This window comes from Zootoca vivipara, chromosome 4 (genome assembly GCF_963506605.1).
Source record: "Zootoca vivipara chromosome 4, rZooViv1.1, whole genome shotgun sequence".
In the NCBI taxonomy this organism is placed as follows: Eukaryota; Metazoa; Chordata; class Lepidosauria; order Squamata; family Lacertidae; genus Zootoca; species Zootoca vivipara.
In genome coordinates, this window is record NC_083279.1 from 52,247,459 (window position 1) to 52,274,365 (window position 26,907).

General features: G+C 40.8%; 1 protein-coding gene across 8 annotated transcripts in view; it reads left to right on the forward strand.

Moving 5' to 3' along the window:
* TIAM1 (TIAM Rac1 associated GEF 1) overlaps window positions 1-26,907 on the forward strand; it is a 213,082-nt gene that overhangs the window by 117,292 nt on the left and 68,883 nt on the right. For all 8 annotated transcript variants that reach the window (XM_035116721.2, XM_035116728.2, XM_035116729.2 and 5 more), the window contains 2 exons: window positions 20,132-20,576; window positions 24,588-24,760. In XM_035116721.2, the coding sequence (XP_034972612.1) occupies window positions 20,132-20,576; window positions 24,588-24,760 (618 nt within the window). The remainder of the gene's footprint in view (window positions 1-20,131; window positions 20,577-24,587; window positions 24,761-26,907) is intronic.

Genomic DNA, 26,907 nt, shown 5'->3' on the forward strand with positions numbered 1-26,907 from the left:
AATGGAGAGACACTTGGTTCTAGATAGAACCTTTCTTCCTGAAAGAGCAGCTCCTTAGCTTGTGGGGAAGAGAGGTGCTCTTCAGTTTAACACTGGCATTGGAAACGCAGATGGCAGCAATGGCAAGAAGTGCCCTATTTCCACCTCTGGACACCAAGTACAGCTGTTCCTGGATCAAGATAGACTTACTAGAAGAACCAATGTTCTGGTAACCTTGCAATTAGTCAACCATAATGTGCTCTTATAGACAGCCTAGAAGCTGCAGCTAATGCAGATTATGGTTGCTGGAGTTGTGTGTGGCATATTTAACTGGGACCACATAACAACTGTTTACCAATATACTGTATGCTACTGGGGCCAGTCCAGAATTTTGGAATTAATACTTATAATGCTGGATGATTTTGGTCCCAAATGCTTGAAGGAGTGTGTTTCTCATTATCAGTTGTTAAGGTCTGTTGGGGGAAGCCCTTCTTATGCTACTTCTGACCATCACAGCCCGTTGTGCAGTGATGTAGGACACACCATCAGTGGAATTACCTCCCCATAGAGATCCAGTTGCCATCCTCATTATTGAGTTTTTGGTAGCATTTGAAGACATTACTTTCACTTGGGTCCTTTGACAGATCGAGGTACCCAAGACCATTAATTATACTGCCTGTATTGTACGGTACTAATTAAATTTGATAGGTGGTACATTTTTAAATGTAATTGGTTTATGTATATTTTAATGGTTTTATTAATGGATTTTTTAATTGTTCTGATTAGGTATTGTGGATTTCATTGGGATCTTTTTAATGGTTTTAAAGTCAAATCAAATCAAATCAATCAATCAATCAATAAGTCAATGAAAGCTACAAATCTGAACATGCCCACATTCCTCTTGACTGCTTTAAGCTACAGGAAAAAGAACAAATTAAGGGATGCCTGAAAACACTGGCCTTCCTCAAAGTTGTCAGAACTACAAGCCTAACTTCCTACTTCAGTGTCCTTCAGTGCTGATCAGAAGTTGCTTTATCCATACTGTGTACATGTTCTCTTGGTTGGGAAAAAATGGGAGATCCATTTTCTATTGCTCAAACTGGCTTCTAAAATGGATTCTGGAGTCTTTCACTTACAAAGCGAAATTGAAAAGGAGCAGAGAACCCAGTATTCCTTTAGTCTACCAGTGTTTATGACCTCATTATGCAGACATAGCCAAAAGGAAATGTTCTTTGTTTTCTTTTGAGAAAGCGAATATAATCTTACCCCCATTCTTAGCATCTCTTATTTAAATTGGAGCTTAAACGTGGGAGTTGCTTTTCTTTAATTGGGACAGCCTTTTAGTGCTTTGGAAATAATTAGTGTCAATATGCATATACAATTAATATCTAGGAGTTGTTTTGGGGGCACCCACACAGCAGTTTCATTTTAATATTAAGTGTTCACTATAGCTGAGCAAGACCTCCTAGAGAGTTGAAGGGAAAATATAATTCAGCTTTTGCATCTGAGGGAAGAATATCAGCACCCCAGACCAGCTCCTTGCATTCAGCTTGGTACCACCCTTTTCTTGCATTTTATTCACCTGTCAAGAGAGCAAATGCTCCAATGAGCAGTTTTATTTGACATCCTTCCTCCCTAAAACAAAACTCTGGCAAAGTTTTACAAGCCATTGAATTGGTAAATACACATTTTGGGAATAGTAGTGATTATGGAAAACAAAAAGGGAACACTTTATTGCTCTCTCTCTCTCTCTCTCTCTCTCTCTCTCTCTCTCTCTCTCTCTCTCTCTCTCTCTCTCTGTGTGTGTGTGTGTGTGTGTGTCTGTGTGTGTGTGACTGACTCTTTCCTTCTTTTTCTGCTCTGCTGTTTACTGTCTCCCTCTTTTTGAAGTGCAAATTCTCAATGGAAAGAGGAACACAGAGCATTTCTGCTTTACTCACTGGTTTAGTAGTCATTCCGTTTCACCACTGCAGGTCTAATAAGGAGCTAGATCTCTTTCCCTCAAAAAATCATAATCCTTACCAGCTTCGATTCCTAGGATTCAAGGCATTGAGAAAACCACAGCACCTGTCTACATATAAAATCAATATAAAATTAGTAACAATAATATGCCCATAGAGTCCTAACGTACCCTGCTGTGTGAAGTTTCGGAAAAAAACTATTTGATGTGCAGCTGTCACGCCTAAAAAGTGCTTTTGCTTCCTTAAACTCTCCTCCCTCACCCACTGCGGATGGGTTTTTAGCTGGAATTATAATTCTGCAATCAATACTTAATTCCCCATTGTCAACTCCTATGAATCTTCCTTTAAAGTAATGGCTGGTGGGAGAGAGAGCTGTTACCTAGCTTGTCATTTTGATTACAAAATGAATAGCTATACTTCAAAATAAAATTTTAAATCCTTATCACTGGAGGTAGGAGCAAATTGTCACACAATTGTGTGACACACACACAGACATTGGTTAAATGTAAGAGCACTTTGCAGTAATTGCGTACTGTTTAGGTTTCTAAATGAGTTCTCCACAGCTTCGGCTTTTCAGACCTGAATGACAAGACTGAAATCAGATGCGTTTGTCAGAAGGAGTTGAGAAATTTACCACTTGTCTGGTAGACTAAACTCAGCCTTCATTAAAAATAAGGATGGGTGGAGACCATAGCTGCCAAGTTATCCCTTTTTTAAAGGGAAATTCCCTTATGCTGAATAGGCTTCCTCGTGAGAAAAGGGAAAACTTGGTGGAGACACAAACCCTGAAATGGCCTTTAAAATACTTGTGACCCCCCTCTTGATTATAGATATACTCCATACTGAAGGGGATTTGGGAAACTTTGTGCACCTCTGTTGACTTTTCTCCATAAGAGGTTTTGTAGTCTAATCCCCCTGGGTTTAAAACCAGGGTAATTAATTTGTATTTAGTGGCATTAATTAGAGTTAAAACACTAAGAAATAATACCAGGGCACAAAGCCACATTGGGATTTAGGTGGAATCTCAAGCATACTTATTGGAAGTTAACTCCATTGAAACCACTGTGATTGACTTCTAGGTACAGTAGTTTGGAGCAGGATGAAAGATTCAGTCCTAAATGAAATTTTTACTTAATAAGTACTATGGAACTCTTTCTGAATAATCAGGTTATAGGATTGGGCTATCGGTGAAGGTGAATTAGAATAATAGAATTGTAGAATTGGAAGGGACACCCAGGGTCATCTAGTCCAACCCGCTACAATGCAGGAATCTCAGCTAAAGCATCCATGACGGATGGCCACTCAACCTCTGCTTAAAAACCTCCAATGAAGTCCACCACTTTCCAAGGAAGTCCGTTCCACTGTTGAACAGCTTTTACTGTCAAAAAGGTTCTTCCTGATGTTTAGTCAGGATCTCCTTTCTTGTAACTTGAAGCCATTGGTTCGGGTTCTAGCCTCTGGGGCAAGAGAAAACAAGCTTTCTCCATTCTCCACGTGACAGCTCTTTAGATATTTGAAGATGGCTATCATAGGTCATCTCAGTCTCCTTTTTTCCTTGTTTAAACATACCCAACCCCCTCAATCATTCTTCAAAAGGCTTGGTTTCCAGACCTTTGATCATCTTCTCTGCACATGTTCCAGCTTATCAATATCCTCCTTCAACTGTGGCACCCAGAACTGGACACATTACTCCAGGTGTGGTCTGATAATGAGAAAACTAGCTAATTAATTTAAGCCACTAAAAATAAAACCCATTCTCGGCACTCAAGTTGCTCTGTCTGCGCGCGCACACACTCTTCAGATGAACCTAAATTACAAAAACAGTTCGCTTTAAATAATAGTTTGGTTTAACAGTGGTTCAAAGATCAACACGCCACATGCTGGTGTATAGGGAAGAATTGTGGCACCATGCTCCTCCCCTGCTGCCACCATGCTACCAGAAACCGAGCTATGGTTTGGCTTAGCATTACATCCAAACCAAGGCTTGTCTCTCTCCAAACAAACAATGAGTGGTAAGCCAAGAACAAATGATAGTTATAGCTTGTCGTTTGTTTGGAGAGAGACTAACCATGTTCCTCGATTTGGATGTATTGCTAAGGCAAGCCATGGGTCAGATCCTGGTAGTACAACAGGAGGAGGAGCAAAACAGCCAGAAGTTGCTCTTTGGGCAGCAGCGTGCTGCACCTTTACCTTTAAACTACAGTAAAGCTTAATTGTGGTTTCAAGCAACATGTGAACTGGGCCTTCGAAGGCTACATGTCTCAATTGTAGAGCACATCTTTTGCTTGCAGAAGTTATGAGGCATCTCCGTTTGAAAGGATTGGGTAGCAAGTGATGGGAAAAACATCTGCCTCATACCCTTGAGAGCAACTGAGCAATGATGAGCTAGATGAGCAATGGTGTGACTCAAGATGAATCAAGCTTCATACATTCCTAAGAGCAGATCTTATTTTTTTCCTAAGATCTGAGATATGCAATCTCCCAGGACTAACATAGCACAGGTATTACCTAAGAACTTTGATCTAGTGAACCTCAAGGCACCTACTGCTGCTCTGCTTCAAAGGTGCATGGAGTGATCAGAAGGGGTAGCATTTTATTTCTTTGAGGTCCTGCTCGGTTAGCAGAGGGAGGACTCAGGAGACACGTAGCTCTTCGTAGCATTACTGGGCATGGAAGCCTTTTTTCAATACGTGCCAAAGGAACTGACTTAGAAACAGTTGTCTAATGTTTTGATAACTTTTTATCATCTCTATTTGTGATGTTCAGCTGTTGCTTATCTAGTTAAAATGGCACCACCCAAGCTCAAGAGGGACATGCCAGCAGGCTTGGAGGAACCCCACAGCTTGCAGAAGTACAGAAAATATTTGGGCAAATGAAACCAGAAGTTGGAGGGAGTGAAATCTCAAAAGGAATTAAATGAGAACTGAGCGATGATAAAATGATGCCCCTTTCCCTCCTTTATTTGTTGAACGTGCAAAATGCTTATGAATATTTCTGAGTAGCTGCATTAGATGGGCTGTGACCAGCATGTTTCTGGAGGGTGCAAGGAATGTTGGATGTTTTATTTCTCTCTCTCTGCGTTTTTAGCTTGCTCTGTTATCAACAGTTCTGTGCAGTCTGCAGTAACAAAAACAGTAAAATGCTACCAAGCCAACATACAGCACACACTGCTCTATCAAAGCATTTAAAAGCAAAACAGGGTCTGAAACTTAACATTCTATCCAACTTTAGCCCTATTTAATCTTTAATGAAAGCAATTAATTTTGAGTGCAATGAGAGTTGCTGTCAAATTCAACCCACATTGAAAAAGCAGCATATGCTTTTCTGTGTGTCTGCTGGGGAACAGATAATACTGATAATGAAAGGACATAGGTTGTTTGTAGATTTCTGTGATGTGTATAAAAAAAAAGGTGTTTCCCCAAACCCATTGCATATATATCAAGCAATATGCAGAAAAGGGCAAGCAAAATGAGAAAAGGGTTGGAACATGTTCCCTATGAGGAAAGGTTAATGTGTTTCAGGTTTGACTGACGTTTATAAAATCATGTTCAGTGTGTCTCTCATAATATGAAAACATGGGAAGGTGTCACCCAATAGTTGATTGGCAGTAGATTCGAGATGAACAAAAGAGATGGCTTATTCACACATAGGTAAAGGGACCCCTGACCATTAGGTCCAGTCGTGACCGACTCTGGGGTTGCGCGCTCATCTCGCATTATTGGCCGAGGGAGCCGGTGTATCGCTTCCAGGTCATGTGGCCAGCATGACAAAGCCGCTTCTGGCAAACCAGAGCAGCACATGGAAACGCCGTTTACCTTCCCGCTGTAGCGGTTCTACTTGCATTTTGACGTGCTTTCAAACTGCTAGGCTGGCAGGAGCTGGGACCAAGCAATGGCAGCTCACCCCGTCACAGGGATTCGAACCCCCGACCTTCTGATCGGCAAGCCCTAGGCTCAGTGGTTTAACCACAGCGCCACCTGGGTCCCACATAATGCATAATTAATCTGTGGTATTAGCAGGGCTCCCCCCCCCCCGCTGGAACTTGCCAGAACTCAGTTCCGGCACCTCTCAGGTGGGGTCACCATTGCCATTCTAAGAGAGTGAAAGAGGTGTTCATGGTGAGTTCTGGCACCTCTTTTTGTAGAAAAATAGCACTGGGTATTAGACTTTTGCAAGATGCAGAGATAACCATGAGTTTAGGTGGCTTTGAAAGAGGATTAGACAAATTCTGTCTGCATTGCTTAACTACAATGTCACTGAATGCCCATTGCTGGGTGGCAGCAGCAGGGAGTGCTGCTGCCTTCATGTCTAGTGGGGGGCTCCAAAAAACAACAACTGACTGGCCAATGTGGGATGCAGGATGCTGGACTAATGTGGCCAGAAAGACTCCATTTACCCTCTTAGGTTTTCATGCATAACTTCTGCAAACAAAAGTGCAGGAAAATCATTTTTATGCCTTGAATATTTGACATATGAAAGTTGCATCTGTATTTAACATGAAAAATAAAATTTCTCTTATTTTCCACCATGTGTTTGCTGTATTGAACATAAAATTATTCCAAAAATCAGTCAAACAGCTTTAAGGTTATCCTGAAAGCATGACCTGAAGGCCACACTTCGAGTGTATGAGATAATATCATATATTAAAACATATAGGGATGCATATTCTAGTATGTAATAGTAAATGTTTTGTGCTCCTAGAACAAACATTATTCTTCTCTGCCTCTCCTGTTTTGTGCTATCAGTCAGAAGTCTACGGCTCCAGATAATGGTTCTAATAATTTTTGTTGTTGTACAAAATGTCTTAGCAGTGGGGTTTTGCGATTTAGACAATAGTAGTTTTTTTTAAACTACAGAAAACCTCTTGATTATATTTTATACGTTTCAAGGACCTCCATGCAACAATGCACAATGAGTTGCCACAACTGACAGTTTGGGATACTCTGCTCGATTAGATGGGTGTAATTTCCAACAGTTAACCTTTTCAGTTAAGTGTATGTTTGAAACATTTATTTTCAGAACGTTTTTGTGCATTTTTCTATGACCTAGTTGGCATTTGATTTGGGAAATCTATCTCTGCCACATACATTCATTTTCAGAGGGGTGCTATGAGACTCTGTTTGTAGTCATTTACATGATTGCTCAGGTAAACCTTTTCCAGGTGTCTTACTCACTTATTCAGCATTTTTTCTGGTTTAGTCTTGCACATGCTCAAATATGTTCTCAAAGCAAGGGTTAAGTTTGCTTTCATGCAGATCATGTACAGTGGACGCTCTGGTTGCGAACGTGATCCGTACGGGAGGCACGTTCGCAACCTGCAGCGCCGCGTCTGCGCACGCGTGGGTCGCGATTTGGCACTTCTGCACATGTGCAAAGCGTTAATTTAGTGGTTCTGCACATGCGCGAGCGCTGAAACCTAGAAGTAACCAGTTCCGGTACTTCTGGGTTTGGCACGGTGCGCAACCTGAAAACGCACAACCTGAAGCGTCTGTAACCTAAGGTATGACTGTAATAGTTTGTGTAAAGGCAGCAAAGTCATAGGCCAGGGGCTGGCAAAGTTTTTGTGGCTTGGGCTAGTTCACGGTCCCGCAGGTGCTGCGGTGGGCCGGAGTGCATGCGCATGTGCAAATGCTATTTCCGGTGCTCCTTCCGGTGCAGAGGAGGAGTGCGCAGCTTCCCATTGGCTGCAGGAGCTTCCTGCAGCCAATGGGAAGCCGGCCACCATCGTGGAAGGTGGTCCCTGCTCTATTCTGCGCTGGTTTAGCACAGTGCTCGGGAGCCGACCAAGCGGCCAGTGGGGGTCCATGGGCCGGTTAAATGACCACTCATGGGCTGCTTGTGGCCCATGGGCCTTAGGTTGCTAACCCCTGTGATAGGCCCTTCTCTCACACTATCAGACACAATCAAGTGAACATTGAAATAGGGAACTGTAACCAATCAGAGTTCCCTGATGGGTCTACCTACAAAGTACACCTTTGCAAAAACACAGGTGTCACATCCACAGTTTTTGATATATACTTTGATGGGCCACTTAAGCTTTGACATATGAAGTGGCCCATACTGTAAACAATTTCTTCAGAATTAAAGAGAGTGGCTGAACATTGTTAGTCTCAAAAGACAAACTACCATGCAGAAAGCCTACCCAGTTGATGCTGACAAAAACCCCACATGCAAACTATATAAAAGAGCATAGATTTCCCACCCCTCTCCCCTCTCTCTTCTCCCCCAACACCATACTGTATCCAACACTAATGTCTCATATCAAATGTAACTGATTTGTAGAAAAGACTTCACAATCTGAAAGAAGAGACAGTGTGTGTACTTTTGTAAACTAAGAAAACCTTTAAAAAAAAATATTTGAAAAAGAAAGTGTTCCTGAAGTCAGACCATTGTTCATCTCATGGAATTTGCATTTTCTACCTAGACCACCAAAACTGATACCACCTTCAAGGTCATATCCATATAGTCTAACTAAATGTAGGACAAAGAGTTGTTGGGCACAGATGGCACATCTTTTATCATAACACAGTGACACCAGCTATGTGAAAGTGCTGACAACAGCAGCACAGTCCCATCATATCTAAATTCATAGCACAATATAGATTATAACCATTGTCTTGCATCAATAGGCAAACACTTCCTAAGAACAAAATTCTAGATTGGTTACAGTTCCATTTCTCTGTTACAGTGGTACCTCGGGTTACAAACACTTTGGGTTACAAACACTTTGGGTTACAAACTCTGCTAACCCCGAAGTAGTACCAGGATGAGAACAGATGGATGCAGTGGGTGGCCCCACTAGCAAAAGTGTGCCTCAGGTTAAGAACAGACATCCGAAAAAAATTAAGTTCGTAACTCGAGGTACCACTGTATTATGTATTTGAGAATGAGCTCTTAACTAAGCACACTTGGCTATCCAACCACTTATGTAATCAGCAAAACTACATGGATTGTATTTGAAGAAAACTTCTATTTTTTTGGCTGGCAGAGTTTAGCAAATTGATTGCTAAAAAATAGATATTTGGAAATATCTGTTCCATTTGGGGGTACTCAAAGTACCTGAGGTTTGGAAAGATGAGGGCAGAATTCTGCAGGTCTGTCTTTCTCCTCTCTCTCTCTCTCTCTCTCTCTCTCTCTCTCTCTCTCTCTCTCTCTCTTTGGCTTGGCTGCTAATAAGTTTAAGTGTTGAAACAAAGCTAATATAGCCAGAAATAACAATTGCCTTGTCCCAATAGTATCTATTTGCTGATTACATAATTTTTTTTTTTAAAAGGAAGAGAATGATTTAGACATTAAGGCTGAACTATATGAATCTTTTGCACATTCGCCTACCCTACCACATATTCCTGCATTGCACCAAAAACCATAATTTGATATTGTATCTGAACTGGACAAATTGTGGTTGCCACTAATTCTACTTTGTACCCTAACTGGAATTAGATATTACAGTTGGAAAACTTTAGTAGTGACATTAGTTTGCCAGCTCTTCACTGTGTTTGCAGTTTGCTGCAAAAAAGTTGTGAGTGTAGCAGAGGATAGGCTCATGGTGAATATATCTTCTTACCTACCAGCTCTATCCAACATATATAAAGGTAAAGGTAAAGGGACCCCTGACCATTAGATCCAGTCGTGACCGACTCTGGGGTTGCGCGCTCATCTCGCATTATTGGCCGAGGGAGCCGGCGTATAGCTTCCAGGTCATGTGGCCAGCATGACAAAGCCGCTTCTGGCAAACCAGAGCAGCACATGGAAACGCCGTTTACCTTCCCGCTGTAGCGGTTCCTATTTATCTACTTGCATTTTGATGTGCTTTCGAACTGCTAGGTTGGCAGGAGCTGGGACCGAGCAACGGGAGCTCACCCCGTCACAGGGATTCAAACCGCCGACCTTCTGATCAGCAAGCCCTAGGCTCAGTGGTTTAACCACAGCGCCACCTGGGTCCCCTATCCAACATATATACAACATGGCAAATGACATAATCAGTATGATAAATAAGCAGCCCTCCTCTTTCAGCAAGTGTGTAGCAATCTACATACATAATAGTATGATGGGGCAGGGCAGATCTTGTTGCACCAGTTGGTTTTTTGTTTCTGTTTTTTGTAATAACTGAAGAGCTCTTGCACAAGCATGCAAATTTATGGGTGATGCAGTAGGAGATGGGTGATGCAGCTGGGTAGGGGAGGAAGAAACTTTAATTATAATCCTACCAATTGCTCCCATTCTCTGGATATTGTGACACAGTAACTTTTCCACTCACCTGTTTGCCTGAGGCACCAACATTTGCGACATTTTAATAATCACAAAGGAAGAAACTAAAAATGTATGTAATAATTAATTAATTAATATTATTATTAATTTATTGGATTTATATGCCGCCATATACCCGGAGGTCTCAGGGTAAATCAAAATCAAAATATAAAACCACAATATATATATAATCAAAATAAAAACAGCAACCCAATAAACCCCTCCCCCCAAAACCTCACATTTTTAAAAGGCATAGGATGTCAATCAAATCAACCAAAGGCCTGGCTATAAAGGAATATTTTTGCCTGGCACTTTGTTGTTGTTTAGTCGTTTAGTCGTGTCCGACTCTTCGTGACCCCATGGACCATAGCACGCCAGGCACTCCTGTCTTGCACTGCCTCCCGCAGTTTGGTCAAACTCATGTTCGTAGCTTCGAGAACACTGTCCAACCATCTTGTCCTCTGTCATCCCCTTCTCCTAGTGCTCTCAATCTTTCCCAACATCAGGGTCTTTTCCAAGGATTCTTCTCTTCTCATGAGGTGGCCAAAGTATTGGAGCCTCAGCTTCACGATCTGTCCTTCCAGGGAGCACTCAGGGCTGATTTCCTTAAGAATGGATAGGTTTGATCTTCTTGCAGTCCATGAGACTCTCAAGAGTCTCCTCCAGCACCATAATTCAAAAGCATCAATTCTTCGGCGATCAGCCTTCTTTATGGTCCAGCTCTCACTTCCATACATCACTTCCATACATCACTACTAGGAAAACCATAGCTTTAACTATACAGACCTTTGTCGGCAAGGTGATGTCTCTGCTTTTTAAGATGCTGCCTGGCACTTAAAGGTGTATAATGAAGACGCTAGGCGAACTTCCCTGGGGCGAGCATTCATCAGACAGGGAGCCACTGCAGAGAAGTGTTATCACCCTCCATACCTTTCAAGGAAGGAGGCACATGAGGAAGGGCCTCAGATGATCTCAGGGTTCGGGTAGGTTCATATGGAAAGAGGCAGTCCTTGAGGTATTGTGGTCCTGAGACATTTAAGGCTTTATGGGTCAAAACCAGCACTTTAAATTGGGTCCAGAAACTAGTTGGTAGCCAGTGCAGTCAGACCAGGATCGGTGTAATATGCTCAAACCGTCTTGCTCCGGTGAGCAACCTGGCTATTGAATTCCGCACTAGTTGAAGTTTTCAAACCATCTTCAGAGGCAGCTCTACGTACAACGCATTGCAGTAATCTAACCTTGAGGTTACCAGAGCATAGACAACAGTAGTTAGGCTATCCCTGACCAGATAGGGGCATAGCTGGGCCACCAGCCAAAGCTGATGGAAGGCACACCGGGCGACTGAGGCCACCTGAGCCTTGAGGGACAGCAGATGATCCAGGAGTACCCCCAAACTACGAATCTGCTCCTTCAGAGGAAGTGTAACCCCATCAAGAGCAGGCGATCTCCCACCTATCCGGTCTAGGGAACCACCCACTAACAATGCCTCATCTGGATTGAGTTTCAGTTTGTTGGCTCTCATTACCGAGGCAAGTCCAGCACTTCCACTGCCTCACCTGCAGATGTAAAGGAGATTTAGAGCTTAGTATCATCAGCATACTGCTGACAACGTACTCCAAACCTCCAGATAACCCCACCCAGTTGTTTCATGTAGATGTTAAACAATGTGGGGGGTAGGATTGAGCCCTGCAGAAGGTTCCACAGGGCTGAAAAGCTTTCCCCAAGCAACACCCTCTGGGAATGACCATCCAAGTGGGACTGGAACCACCGCAAAACTGTGCCACCCAACCCTAGTTCAGTCAGTCACTCCAGAAAGATACCATGGTTGATGGTATCAAAAGCTGCTGTACAACCAGCCAAGTGCTGTCCCATGTTTACCATAAAACAGTGCTGTGCAGATTTGGAATGAGGAGGAGATAATGAAGGAGGGATCCAGAGTTCACAAAAAGATGATGAAAGGAATTGGTCCCTGTTCTTTGCCTCCAGTTGCAGGGGAAATACAAACCTGGATATTCAGTGGTACTTTTTCTAGGTTACTGGACCTATGGGAAGAGCCTGAATTGGTGGATGAGAGGAGGTCCTGGCCCAGGGCCTGCAAAAGACAGTGCACTGCCTGAGATGGGCAGCTCGAACCCTTCCTCCTGTTGTGACCCCCATGGAGACTTCTGGTAGGGCTGGTCAGAGGGGGAGGAGCATTAAGAGGAGAGTGTGGAATTGGATCCTTCCCAGTGGTCTGGGAAGTGGATAGTAGAGAGGGGCCCAGTAGGTTGACAGGAAAGAAGCCTACCTCTGTATCTTTGGATTCTGCTACTGAATTATGTAGTTTAGGAAACGGCTGAGGTTCTGCTTCCTTCTGCAGAAGAAAAAGCTAGGCAGAATAAGCAACTAAGCCATATTGAGGTTTAGCATTGCAGGGAGAGTCTACGGCAGACACTGTGGGGAAATTGGAGACTGGCAGTAATGTGGATGGTTTTTATTCTACTGGGCTACTATTATCAAGTTCTTTTAGTAAACATGCATACAGTCTTGTTGAAGATACTGTACACTGGTAGCTTAATATTTTGGGGCTGGTTTTGAGTTCAACAGAACTGCAGACCACATATCACAGACTTTTCTGTGTTTTGGGATCACTGCAGTTTGTGAACTTGGGCAAGGAGTTCTTTGTTCCTTGTGTCTTCCCTGGTTGACTTGATTTGCGGACTCTCTAATTGAAGAGGCCTACTCTTCTCTTGTTTGTTTGCTAACAGATTTCTCTTCTTTCCTCCCCCCACAAAAAGCTTATCAATAGATTTGGTCTTTATCTTTTAACATAGTGCAGTTCTCGTATGCTAAGGCATATCTTTTGGGAGTGTTTTGGTTGTTTTATCCCACTGATAGTGATTTTTATAAGGGTTGTAGTGATGTGATTTTTGTTATGATTCTTGTGTTATACTGTTTTGTTTTATTATTGTGTGGCCTCCTCTGGGACCTTCTGGTGAAGGGTGTGTAATGAATGCACTTAATAAAAAATAACTATAAAACCTGGAGGATTTTTTGCATGTAACATAAGTATGAAGTATTTTACTTCCTTAGGTGATATACCAGCTTAAAAAAATTAACTCAGCTGTAGCTTTTGAAATTCCTCCATTTTATATGATGGATGAAAGCATAAATTTGTGGCCTTGTTCACAGAGAACATGAAGGGGTTTATGTGCTTCAGTGTTGGAATTGTTTCCATAGTTGAGAAGTAGATAGCTAAGAATCTATCAAACAAGGGAGAAAGTGTTGGAATAATGTATTGGCCTGAATACTAGCCTCACTTTGCTCCCAAATTCTGACCTTGAAAAGTTAAAATGCGGCTTAAATCCGCGATCTTACAAAAAAATAGGCTTTTACAGTATTGCCGCTGAAACAGACGTACGGTAAAATGGAATGGGTGTGAGTGCTTGCGGAATTTTAAGGGGGTGCCTTATATTTGGATATTGTCTTCTTTTTTCTCCCCTCCCCTGAATTTTAAAGGTGTGGCTTATATTTGGATATTGTCTTTTTTTCTCTCTCTCCCCCCCTTGAATTTTAAAGGTGCAGCTTATATTCGGGCCAATACAGTATTTGCCATTTTTTGAACTACTGGTACCCAGTACCTGAAAACAGACAGATTCTCCCGTATTCTCTTCACATTGCAGAAGCTCCCTCCTATGCTACAAAGATACTTGTGGGTTGAAGGCGAGGCTTATCCTGAAGCAATCACCTAATCATGCCTCCATGTAACAAACTCAGTACAGATCCATTCAACCTAACCAGCTCTCTCTGGATTCGTAAGAACAATAATTTAGAGGGGGGAAGAAGACTGCCTGTACCTGTTCTCCTCTTTATATTACCTACGCATTACAATCTATGCTCGATTTGTGAGAGGAAAGGGTTAAACCCTCTTTCACTCCTTTTAATTGTTGCTTCTAGAGAAACAGCTTGAGAAAAAGCTGGAGATTACCCTCCGGCAACCTAAGCAAGAGAAGCTGTTATGCAATGAGCATATGGATCCTGTGGAGTTTCACGCAGGTGCAGGTGGAAATGATGTATTTTTGTAGAGTGGAGGTGATTTATTTTTGAACTCCACTTCCAGGAAAGTTGTAAAATACCTGGTAACATTTCATATTTTGGAAGGCTTTGCACACAAAATAGCTCTTAAAAGTTAAAGTACTATCCTCCCAGGATCAGCTTTGGCGTTTGTTTCCAGCAAAGAGAGTTTCTGTTTTCATAGCAATACAGTATATAGCACACATCCTGCCAGTCCTAAATCTTTTCTTCTTCTTCTGCATGGTCTAATGGAGTGGCTGAGAGTGTGTGTTATGAGCCAACAAGTTTAAATTCAAATCTCACCAGATGCATTAAACTTACTAGATGGCCTTAGCAAGTGAGTGTTCTGTTAGGCTCAGCGCCCTACTCTCCTCCAAACACCCAGTTCCCGCAATATGGGCAAATAATAATGCATAGGTTGGAGGATAGTAAAAATTTGTCTTATGGGCCTCTTTTAAGATCTGCTGAGAGGTAGGTGAGGTATTTTGAACACTTGAAGCTATATAAATGCTTATTGGTATTATTTTTTTAAAGTGTTGCATGCTTAAAAGGCTGACTCATCGTGTGCTTTTTTGACCTTTCCTGCCTTCCAGAGTATCAGCTCTCCTTCCTCTGTACTGTAGTACATTCAGTTCTGTAGAATTCGCAGAGCTGTAAAGGAAATGCAGATCATCTGTAATAGGTGGCCTATCACATACTCATCAGTTTTTAACTTGAGCAGTCCTAGAACATCACCATCCTTGTGCACAAGAGTGGGGAGGTATCAGCAGTTTTGCAGAAGTACCAAATGAAACAAAAAACACCCTTTTCAGAAAAAAAAACACCCCTCAATCTACCTCCATTAATTCACAGCACCATTACTCCATATTGATAGCATACAGGCATTTCTGATCATCCTTCATGTGCTTCTGATTCATTCAAGTCACCTTGGGTCAGAGCCATTCAGTATCTACTTGTTTCCTCCCCATGTGAGTTTTCAGGTGGGATGCTCACAAGCAAAGAATAGTAGACGGCATGCTTCCCATACCTGGAATGGGAACCTATGGCCCTTCAGATGTTGTTGGACTCCACCTTCTGTCATCCTTATCCTTTGGCCATGCTGGCTGGGGCTGATGGGAGTTGGGAGGCCAATAACATCTGGAGAGCCACAGGTTCCCTATCCTTAGTCTAAAGGTAAAGGCGCCCCGACCATCAGGTCCAGTCATGTCCGACTCTGGGGTTGCGGCGCTCATCTCGCTCTATAGGCTGAGGGAGCCGGTGTTTGTCCGCAGACAGCTTCCAGGTCATGTGGCCAGCATGACAAAGCTGCTTTTGGCGAACCAGAGCAGCGCACGGAAACGCCGTTTACCTTCCCGCCCTATTTATCTACTTGCACTTTGATGTGCTTTCGAACTGCTAGGTGGGCAGGAGCTGGGACCGAGCAACAGGAGCTCACTCCATTGCAGGGATTCAAACCGCCGACCTTCTGATCAGCAAGCCCTAGACTCTGTGATTTAACCCACAGCGCCACCTGGGTCCCTATCCTTAGTCTACTGCACCATAAAAAGAGGATGTCTGTACAGGGCTCTCCTTTGCTACACCTTTTTTTTTTTTAAAAAAATGTATTTATTAAAGATTTTTTAACAAACAACAAAAACATACAATAATACAAAACACTGAAATTACAAAACACAAAAAATACAAAATACAAAAATACTAAAAACACAAAAACAAAAATTCTAACTTATAACTTGTTTATAATCTACTGACTTCCTCATTCCACCTCCTTCTGCGTTTCTTTACAAATCATCCTTAGTAAACTCTAAATCTTATATAAACTCTAATTTTTATTTTAATATTACCTTATTTCTCTTTTATATCTTATCCTTTTACCCTCTATCTATATCTTCCTTTTTAATTGTCTTATAACTATCTTCTATTGATACTTATTACACACCATTGTATTGTCTACAACCTCTTTGTATCTCCCTCACTTCCATTGATTCTAATCTATTATACCTCCTTTGCTACACCTTATCCAGGAGTTCCAGAATCACTTTGAGGGCTTACTGCTTCTGAAAAGCTGACTGCAGCAATTTTGCAGTCCATGTGCATTTCAGTAATATAGTATGTGAAACAAAACTAAATTTACTTAGAATTTCAGCCAAAGGTTTTGGGCTAGTGTTGTTGTTTAGTCGTTTAGTCGTGTCTGACTCTTCGTGACCCCATGGGCTAGTAGTCACTATGGAACCATGAGAATACACCTGACGTGTATTTTCTGATGTGTGAATGAGCAAGCATTTTGCAAATCTGAACACGTGCCAAGTGTCTTATGTGCCCAAAATGATGACTTAATCAAAGCCCACCTGTTTAATGTCTGACTCACTCGCTCACTGTGAAACTGATTAGTTGTGAAATATTTTTGTCAAGGGATAATTTTTATGTGACTTTCAAATGATCTGCTTTTAACTGAAAGCGAGAAATGTGTTAATCACAACATTTTAAAGTACCTGTAGGAAATGTCATTGGTTTCTTAGTGTTTATGTAAAATATAAACAGTTTAATACGTTACAGAGTGGCATAAGGTGAACACAGATATAAATTTTTAGAGCGCTGAGCTCAATTTTGAAGCAGCCTCATTGTGTTCAATCCAAAAATACTGTTTTGTCTCCAGAATTGACTTTCGGGACATAAAACTTTTTGCAAGCTTATTGCAGAACCACCCTGTGCTGTGATCCTCAGATGAAAGATGGCAAACAAACAAACAAACAAACAAACAAACAAACAAACAAACGGTTTCCATTTATTTCCTGTGCAGAAGGCCTTCAAGCTTCTGCTAATTTACTCCATAGTTTAGGAACTTCTCCTTAGGCTTCTAATTGCCCCAAATACGTAACCATGTATTACTAAGGAACAGTATTCAGCGAGTCCCCCCACCCCACACAATTAGTGACTTCTGAAGTTGTTGTGTGGTGTTCTTCCTTGTTGTTTCATGTATCTTTTAAAGTTTATTTCAAAATAAAATTCCACATTTGAAAGAGAGGTTATCCCATTTACTGCAGCAAATAATCACCACCATCTTACATTATATACCTATTTTATTGTCCGGTATGACCACAATGTGGTGTTATTTATCGGTGCCTTTAGTGATTATGTCCTGGACAATATTGTAGGATGCTCTGCACTTTTTGGATTGTGTGGTTGGTGGCTGGAAGCAGTATTGCAGGGCTGTAATTCTCAAATCCTGGAGAGATCGGGGAATAATTTTGAACTATCAAATCCATTCTATTCGTATGTAACAGTTTAAAATATCTCTTAATAGCTCTGGTTAATATACTGCTTCAATAGTTCTTATTTAAAATGAACTCAGATATTATTGAGTTGTACTAATTGTAGTTGAATAAAACAATTATTATTAAAGTAGACATCTAAACAAAATAGAGACACTAAACAAAAATATGGATATTTCAGTAACCTTTACTTAGAAACGGTGTTTAAAATACCGAGTAACCATTTCATAATGATGGAATTAGAAATTAATTACATATAAGGATGACCCACTTTTTCTAATAACCAAGCACAAGAAGCATTTAATCCTCCTCAGAGAGACTCTTATTTTTATCCTTTTTGACAGCTTGGTTTAGATTAACCACAGGGGCTGTGTCAGTCTAATACTGACAATTGCACAGTAGTGAAATGAGGCTTGCTATGTTTTGGTAGCCAGTCATCCCAAAAGCAGCCTCTTGGAATCTCTCTTCCCACCCACCCTATTTAACTCCCACACTCCTTTGCTGTGGCTAAATTAGATAGATAGATAGATAGATAGATAGGCAAGTATATAGACCATGTTCCAATGGGTCTCTCTAAAATCTCCTCTCTAAGTGTGTTCCAGTGAACTAGGAAATTATTTTATGATGATGGGAATTGCCACAGTTCAGTGAATGATAAAGAACAGAACAAAGCCCTCAGTCTTCAGATTGCTGAATATAGACTGAATACCGGGAGTAGAGAAATTAGGATGATGCAAGACTTTGCATTTCAGACTTGGTATCTAATAGGCTGTCAGGAAGTCACACAAAACCAGATTGCTGCCTTGTGTACCTCTTTGCAGTGGTCCGGATGGACTTACTGGGGAAGTGGAGAAGCTCAGTTGTGGGCTCTCCTCATTCTTCTGAGTGGGACTCACAGGTTCTTTACCCAAGGGCTGCGCTGATGACACCACTCCATCTTCTCTGTGAGAAAGGGTTGTGCCCTATACTTTTCATGTCATACTATAGCATATGTATAAGCGTAAGTTTGATTTTTGTGGGCGGGCAGAAGTGAAAAGTATATTGCAGTATGTGTGAATTACTATTCATAAGCAAGTATGCTGAGCAGACTCTCCATCAGCCAGCGACCATTCACAATTTTCCAGCATTCAGAAAGCCCTCTGCTCCAAGTGGTGCGATTGTTCAGTCCCATTTCAAAGGGAGCTCTGTGTAGGGAGCAGCTGTACCACTTAGCTTTGCTCAGAGCACCCAATCAGATTTGTAAGACATTCTCCTTGATCTGCTAGCTGGGATGCTTGTTTTCTCTCCCCACTTCCTATCCCATGAAAGTGTTCTATGAACTACTTTGCATATATTTTAAGAATATGTAATTTGCCGTTCTGAAACTACCCTCTAGCCAGGAAGAGATGGAAATTTGACAGCTTTTAACATGCATCTACTTTGGGGAATAATAGTAAAGTGATAATCTGAAGAGATATATATATATATATATATAAATGAATTGTCATATTTCAATACATCTATATTTAGCACTTCCCCTCTGAATTTTCAGGGGCAATCATCGTTCCATTGGAGGTTGTTTTTCTCCTCTCACTTTTCTGGGGTGGGGAATCATTTGTTCATTTAAAAAAGAACATCATATTCTGCAGCTGTTGAATATTAATAAGATGCAGAATTTTTTTTGACATGGCAACCCAAATACTTTATTTTATCTGTTTGTTATTCCAGACTTTTCCATATGATAGAAAAAAGTCCCATGCAGTGGAATGGTGACTGTTCCTAAGCAATGCTTAGGTACTTTATGCCTCAGTTCTGATATACCATAGGCACACAAATTAAGTTGTTCCGATTTAACATAGCAATTAAAAACCTGGTGGATATCATCCAGTATTGGGCTTGGATCCAAAGGAACATCAACAGAACTCAGTCCATGCAATAGAGTCTTCCTATCCCCTCCTTTTTATTGCACCCCCTGTACCTGCCAAAGATACGCCTGAGGGCCAGGGGATCATGCCATTTTAAACAACAGCAAAACCTATTTTCAGAAAAGGCCAGCTTAAAAAAAAGTTGGCTTTTTGCGTTTTCATTCTCAGTGAGTATATATTATCTTTTCAACTAACTTTTTTATTAAAATAGATTTTAAGCACATGCTTCAGTCTCTCACACTCACCATAATTAAGGGTTAGAAATGCTGCATTGTTTCCAATAAATATATTTAATCACTTTATATATAAAACTTGCATGTATGTAATTTTAATGTATGTTTTTAAACTGCTGATTTAATTAATATTTTGATTATTATTTTTAGGTCAACTTGGTTCTTTATAAACTTTTACTGAGGATTAAATGTACATTTTCTGCTCTTTGTAACTGCTTAGAGGTTTTTGCATTTAAGCAGTATATAAATTATGTTAAATAACTAACTAACAATTAAGTTTTAAAAGAGCAACCAATGGGTCAGTCAGATAAATTAAATAGGTATTTTTTACATGGGGGCAGTGAATAACTTCATTAATTTTGAAATGGAGCTTCTTTTATATTTAGGCAGAAGAATGGTACTAGAATTATTCAAAAAGTATGCCATATTTATATTGAGACATCATTTCTCCACAATGTTTGCTTTTCTTTACTGTGTTAATACAGGATGTCAATGCAGGCGAAGGGAGTGAATTTGCAGACAGTGGGATTGAGGGGGCAACGACTGACACGGACCTCCTTTCTAGACGTTCCAATGCCACAAATTCCAGCTACTCTCCAACGACCAGCCGGGCCTTTGCTGGCAGCGACAGTGGCAGTTCTTCTACTGGAGATGGGGCTCGTCAGGGAGTCTATGAGAACTTTCGGAGGGAGTTGGAGATGAGTAGCACCAATGATAACTTGGATGAAGCTGGATCTGCCCTGAGCGATGAGCAGAGCAGTGGGACTTTGAGTTCCCCAGGACAGTCTGACATCCTTCTTACAGCAGGCCAGGGGACGGTACGGAAAGCAGGAGCGCTTGCAGTGAAGAACTTTCTCGTACACAAAAAGAACAAGAAGGTGGAGTTAGCTGCACGGAGGAAATGGAAGCAGTACTGGGTTTCTTTAAAAGGTACTGTGAATGCATCCTTATTTACTTAAGAGATCAGAGAGTACAGAAACTATTTGGTGGCAGTGAATATCTTGTGTTGCTTAAGCACCTTACTTACTGGGTGGGTCACAATATTTTGAAAGTGCAGTATAAGATGAACTGTATTAAAATAAACTCTGCAAAAGGCTTGTTGCACAACTAGGTGTTACTTTTTTATGTAACACAGTTTTTTAAAACAAGTCCAGTTTCGCATCTCAGTTTTAGGCAGGAAGCTGAGGAAGTGGTCTTAGGTCTTCCTCTTATGGAAACATGTACAAAATAGTAGTTCTGGGGCTAAAATGTTACCTGGAGTTCAATGGAGTAAAGAGAAGATACAGATAATGACATGCAAAAAACCAAGATCCAAAATATGTCTGTCACACATGCCAATGCTCCCTTCTTGCGAAGAGCTATTTGTACAGGGGATAGTATAGGTAGACAGACAGTAAAAGATACAGTGGTACCTCTGGTTAATAACTTAATTCTTTCCGGAGGTCCGTTCTTAACCTGAAACTGTTCTTAACCTGAAGCACCACTTTAGCTAATGGGGCCTCCTGCTGCCGCCGCACCGCCGGAGTACGATTTCTGTTCTCATCCTGAAGCAAAGTTCTTAACCTGAGGTACTATTTCTGTGTTAGCTGAAGCGTTTGTAACCCGAGGTACCACTGTAATGGGAACTGGCAAGATATAACATGAAGCTTCTCTAAGCATGTATTTATTTCTGCTGGCTATTTATTTCCCCTGCTTTTGCTATAAGCATAATTTCAAACCCACCAGAATTCTTCATTTGATCTGTAGATGAAAGCGAATGTTAGAAACCAATCTGTGATGACAGTCCTTTAAAGTCAATGCTTTGGTTCTTCATCCATGGCCATTTGGCTCTTCATACAGGGTCAGTGTGTCTGGCAAGTGTAGCCTTGGTAAGATGGTTTTGAATCTGCTCATATGAAATGTAGGTATTCTTCTTGCGGTTTTGCCTCTGCTTCTCCGCTTAAGATGGAACATGTATTTGAAAATATTAGGGATTGGAAATAGGAGTGTGAGAACCACAGTTCTGAAAAGTCTCATCTGGTCCCTTAAGCAGGCTGAGAAAGCTGAGGACAAGCTGTTACCTAAATAGGTTTCCTTGATCTGTTTGGGACGATTCCTTCCAAATTAAAATACATTTTCTAGTTCTATCTACTTAAGAATTGAGACCAAAGTAAAACAAAAAGCGAACCCTGAACAAAGCAGATCAAAAGGGGGAAGTCACATTGCAACCAAGTTCTGTTTTATATTGTTCAGAAAGGTCACACAAGATGGGAAGGTTACTTGCTGAGTCCAAGGAAAAAAAGGTGGGCCTTGTGATCCCACTATTATTCCTTTTGGTAATGAGCATTGCCTGGAGCAGCAGTTTGTAGAAGCTGAATGCATGTAACATTACAACTGAGGTCAGGGAAATAGATCAGACACTTAGCATGGCTGAATGAGCAAAGGAAGAGGCCATAATCATCCCAGTCCAGGCAGCATGATGGGAGAGTGTGATGGTGTGGTGCAAATAAACAAAGAGCCATCTGGAAGGAAAGAAAGGGGGAAGGAGGAACATAAAAGAGGTGTTACTTTAAAGTGTGACTTACGCTGATTGTTGTTTCTTGGATTACCAAGGCTTAATAACGTTCTAATCATGTTTGTATTTAGGCTTTGAAGTTAACATCTGCTGTGTCTTGCTGAAAAGTACTTTTTGCTGAAAATATTTTACATCTGTAAATCTTGGGTTAACATGTTAACGGCAGATTACTTGACAGCAGAAAATCTATGTAGAATTTTAAAACCAAACAAAATGAGAATTTTGCCAGACTGATGTTTATTATTATTTACATGATAAAGCATGAATGCTTTCAGTTTTTATTATGTTTTTAGACATGTTGTAAACTGCCCAGAGAGGCTGGGGAAACCCAACCAGATGGGCAGAGTATAAATCATCATCATCATCATCATCATCATCATTTTCAGTGGTGCAGATTAGTAGGTGCAGGATTGCAACCTCAATTCTATCCTTCAAAGTTTTACAATTCTACCTTAACTCTAAGTAACTATTAGTTTCTGTGTTGATAACAACACATTGATCACCATTCTAATAGAATGGAAACCTTATGGGTTGTTTTCTGCTGCCTTTTAATAAAATGAGCTCAGATTTATCTTTTCAGAAAATTTCTCAAAGTTCATTTTAAAAGTTTGGACTTCATCAATTAGTAGCATCCCCTCCACCCAAATAGAATATATTTACTTTTACATATCTAATTGTGTAAAACATGTACAACCGATGCAAGAAATATTTTTCAGGCCATAGTTTTTATGCATCAATGTATTTGCATGCTAACTTCCCCGTTTTTGTAGGTTGATGCATAAAAACCAATATGTTAAATTGTGCCTATGGGTAAAGGCTAACATGAATGTGGGTTCATATGTAAAAGTGCAACTCAACGTATCATTTCCTGCATGTGAAAAAGTGGGTTGTAGTCCAGAAAATTCAAAATAAATTTGTCAGCCTTTAAGGACTCATTAAAAATTATTTACATGCTGACTGTTTATTCACCTCCATAAAACATTGAAACTGGCATCAGTTTTATTTTACCCTTTTAAATCATTAAAGCCAATCAGTTTCAGGTCTGTTTCTCCTTAACAAATGGTTTTACTTTCACTTAATATTGGCCTGTTACTTTCACAAATTTATTTGCAATTTGACCTGCCTTTAACCCCCATAGTCCCCTGGGAGGAGCTGAGTTTATAATGCCAGTCCACCATGGACCCACAGAAGAATTAACCTGCATCAACCATTATATAGATTGATTGAGGCTATACTCATATTGCCATAGGCATTGTAGGGACAATATAAATTCGACCATATGAAATTTTGAAACCATGCTAGGACAAATAGGAAGTTCCTTTCCATAACTCCATCTCCTTAGGACGGCTTCATACATTACAGCAGTAGCATGTTTGCTTCTGTGTCGTGGAGCTGCTTGTAGATCAAGACTAGAAATGTCACGTTGAAAATAAAACCTTTGGTTCCTCCAGTCTCAGAATTGCTTTTGAGTCACGCAAAAGTACTTTGAAGGTTGAAGGGTTGCACATGAACCAGTCTAGATCTCAGGAAGTACTGGCAGGGGTGTGTTTAAGGATAATATATGTTGTAGCTTTATTATTGTCTAGGCTAGTTGTAATGTTACTTTTGTTAAAGATCCGAAGAGTCCTGGCCAGAGAGATTTTTTAAAAATTCGTTTATTTTAAATTTCAAACCAGTGCTAAGGCAAAAATGCATACCTGAAGAACAATATCAGGTTTGAACGACCACAACTTTTTAGCAATTAGTTGACACAAATATATTCAGCATTTAAAAACATGTCTATAAAACATACTAATTTCTGGAGCATGCTGTACAAAGGAGTACTGTGATTAAGGAATTTCAACTGTCTGAGCGCTCTTGAGAAAGAAACACATAGGGAAACCCATGATATGTGTGAAAAACAGTCACAAAGGGTCACAGATTATAAATTGCCTATGCAATGTTGTATCCTACTAAAGCATTATTTTTCTGGAATCATCGTCATTTCCCCTGTTTCTGTTGTTCAAGCTGAGAGGGCGGTTTGCTAATTGGGCCAACACACGATGGGTTGTAGCAAGAGTCGCAAGGTTTGCATAAATATATAACAAAAAGGAAGGGGGAACCCTTAGAGAGAGCTCAGCAGCCTCAGCATACCGATTAACTCTTGGAGATGGGGATAGGAACCCAGGTGAAATGGAATGGGGTATTATGAAGGAAGGTGTGCATGGTTCAAAGCAGTACTCCACACTGTTGCAGGTTCCATATGTGTTAAGATTTTTGATATTTTTTTTTAAATACTGACATTGTATAGCTTGTAAACACGAAACTCGATGCTAAGCTCGATACAGGGTTGCAGTGTTATCTTGTTCAGGTGTGCAGTTTCCTAATACTTTGCTGTTTTTCTTAAGGATGCACATTATTCTTCTACGAAAGTGATGGCAGATCTGGAATAGACCACAACAGCATCCCAAAACATGCTGTCTGGGTGGAAAACAGCATAGTGCAAGCAGTGCCTGAGCACCCAAAGAAAGACTATGTTTTCTGCCTCAGCAATTCCCTTGGAGATGCTTTTCTGTTTCAGGTTTGTTCTGTCCTTGGTTCATTACATAATTGTTTTCTTTCTTTGCACTTCCTTCAGGCAAAGACCCAAATGGTGTCCCAGCAGCTGAAAGATGGCACCTTCACACCTGATTATTTAGTGGCCTAATTATTTTATCAGCGGGTAGTCTTTGCTTTTGTGGCAGGTTCCAATACACTTCGGTGTCAAGATGCAACCAAATGGCTTTGTGACTTTCTTCAGCTTAGAGTGGATAAAGATCTGCTTCCAGTTTCTTAGGGAGGCCAGACTGTGTTATGTAGAGCAGTCACTATGTTGTGACATATTTGGGGCACCGTCTTCTGCCACAAGGAAATAATATCTAGGATCTAAAGGGAGATGTGTAAAACGTGCAGTTAATATATTTAGGGTTGAGTAGATCTGGGGGAAATACACTTCACAGACCAATAATTCTTTATGTTGCAGATCAGTATAGAACACTGTGCTTCTCAGTACAAACTAGGAACATAGGAAGCAGCCTTATACAGAGCCAGACCACTGGTACATCTATAGTTTCTCCACCATTGTTCTTTATTGACACTTAGATCCTGGACATTGGCAAAAAAGTCCTAATCTCTAAAGGCATGGGGGGCTACAAAGCCTCAGAGTTATGCTTTTGCCTTCTGTCTGTCTTTTTAAAATTAATCTGTCTGCCTTATGTTTATTTTCCTATATGCAGTGAATGGTAGTACCATAATTTACATTAAAAGGGGGGGGTTATTCCTTCATGCATGAAGTGCATTTTCCAAACTGGAGTGGCTCACTTGGTAGGGCTGCCGGGGGGGGGGGTAGTACAAGAACATATGGAAACAGCATTAGTGTAATAGACCATGAAGACCCTCCCCAATTGTATCTACATACTTAGACTGCTGCAAAATTGTACAGATGCATTTTGTTTGGGAAACCTCGATTCTCAGAAAACAAATGTGGAAGGGGCAGAAAGGTCGCATGGAGTGCATGGCTTTTATGGCAACATAGAGCCTTATTTATTGCAAGTTACATGCTGAGGCATCAGCTTAGGTTTTCCAGTAACCCCGCATGGGAAAGAGCACAAAATGAACTTAAAAAAAGAATGAATTAGTGGGTTCTTTTCTTTTGAATTGTAAAGCTATTTGTTTGCAGTGTGTTGGAGCCCTTCTGAATCTAAAGGATTTTGAGGCTGAAACACGAGATGGATGAGAGGGGAGGAAGAACAATTGGACATAATTATGGAAATAATTGGCAAGTTACTGTAGCCTAAAAGCTTGATGTGTTATGCAGAGAACTGCGAAAGCATGTGCATCATTTGAGCTAGCAATAATATAGCCTAGCCCACATAATTCATGTGCATGTAGAGTAACTTGCAAACAGAATAAATACTGGGAATTGCTGCTTAGAATTTTCTGTATACAAGTTCTTGACGGTTTTTTAGCTCATTTACCACTCTCTGCATTCGGTAGAAACTGCTGATGTAACTGAATTCAAAACGATGATGACAACACAGCATCAGCATTAATAATGGTCTTTCAGTCCTGCCAAAGGATATTTTTCATTGTAATCCTATTCTTGCATTTTGGCATCCAAACATGCCACACGCCTGCTACTAATTCCCTCCTCAGCCAGGCAGCTGTGATGAGGCCTACACAGAGCCATTAAATTTGAAAGTCCCTTGGTGTTGCCAGATGCTTACTGCATCTTAAAACTGCATGCTCGTATTTCAGGTGTGTGCAGTTTCTTTGTAGGCTTTCACCTTTTCTTTGGGAGGAGAGTGGCCTTCTCATTTCCAGACTTGCTGAGTTGGTCTGGCCTCCTACACTTCCCCCCTCCCCATTGCAACTTAACATACCGTAATAATAATAATGTTCCCTTTGTGTGACCACCCAGTCAAAACCAAAGATTGATTTCTTTGAGGTGGAAATCCATTATAATATTAACTTCACTCCCAGGTTTCTGTACATTTTGAATCAGGATTGTTCTGTCTGATTTCCACAGCTAAAAGAGCTGTTGTTCCTATCCAGCTTGGTAGCATTGCTTGGTGAGCGAGAGTATTTTGCCTTGTGGCTCAAAATCTAGTTGTTTCCTCTTTGATGTGGGCTGCTCTGTTCATTACAAGTTTCCCTCTTCAGCTGTAAAGCATTGGTAGTCTCACAGAG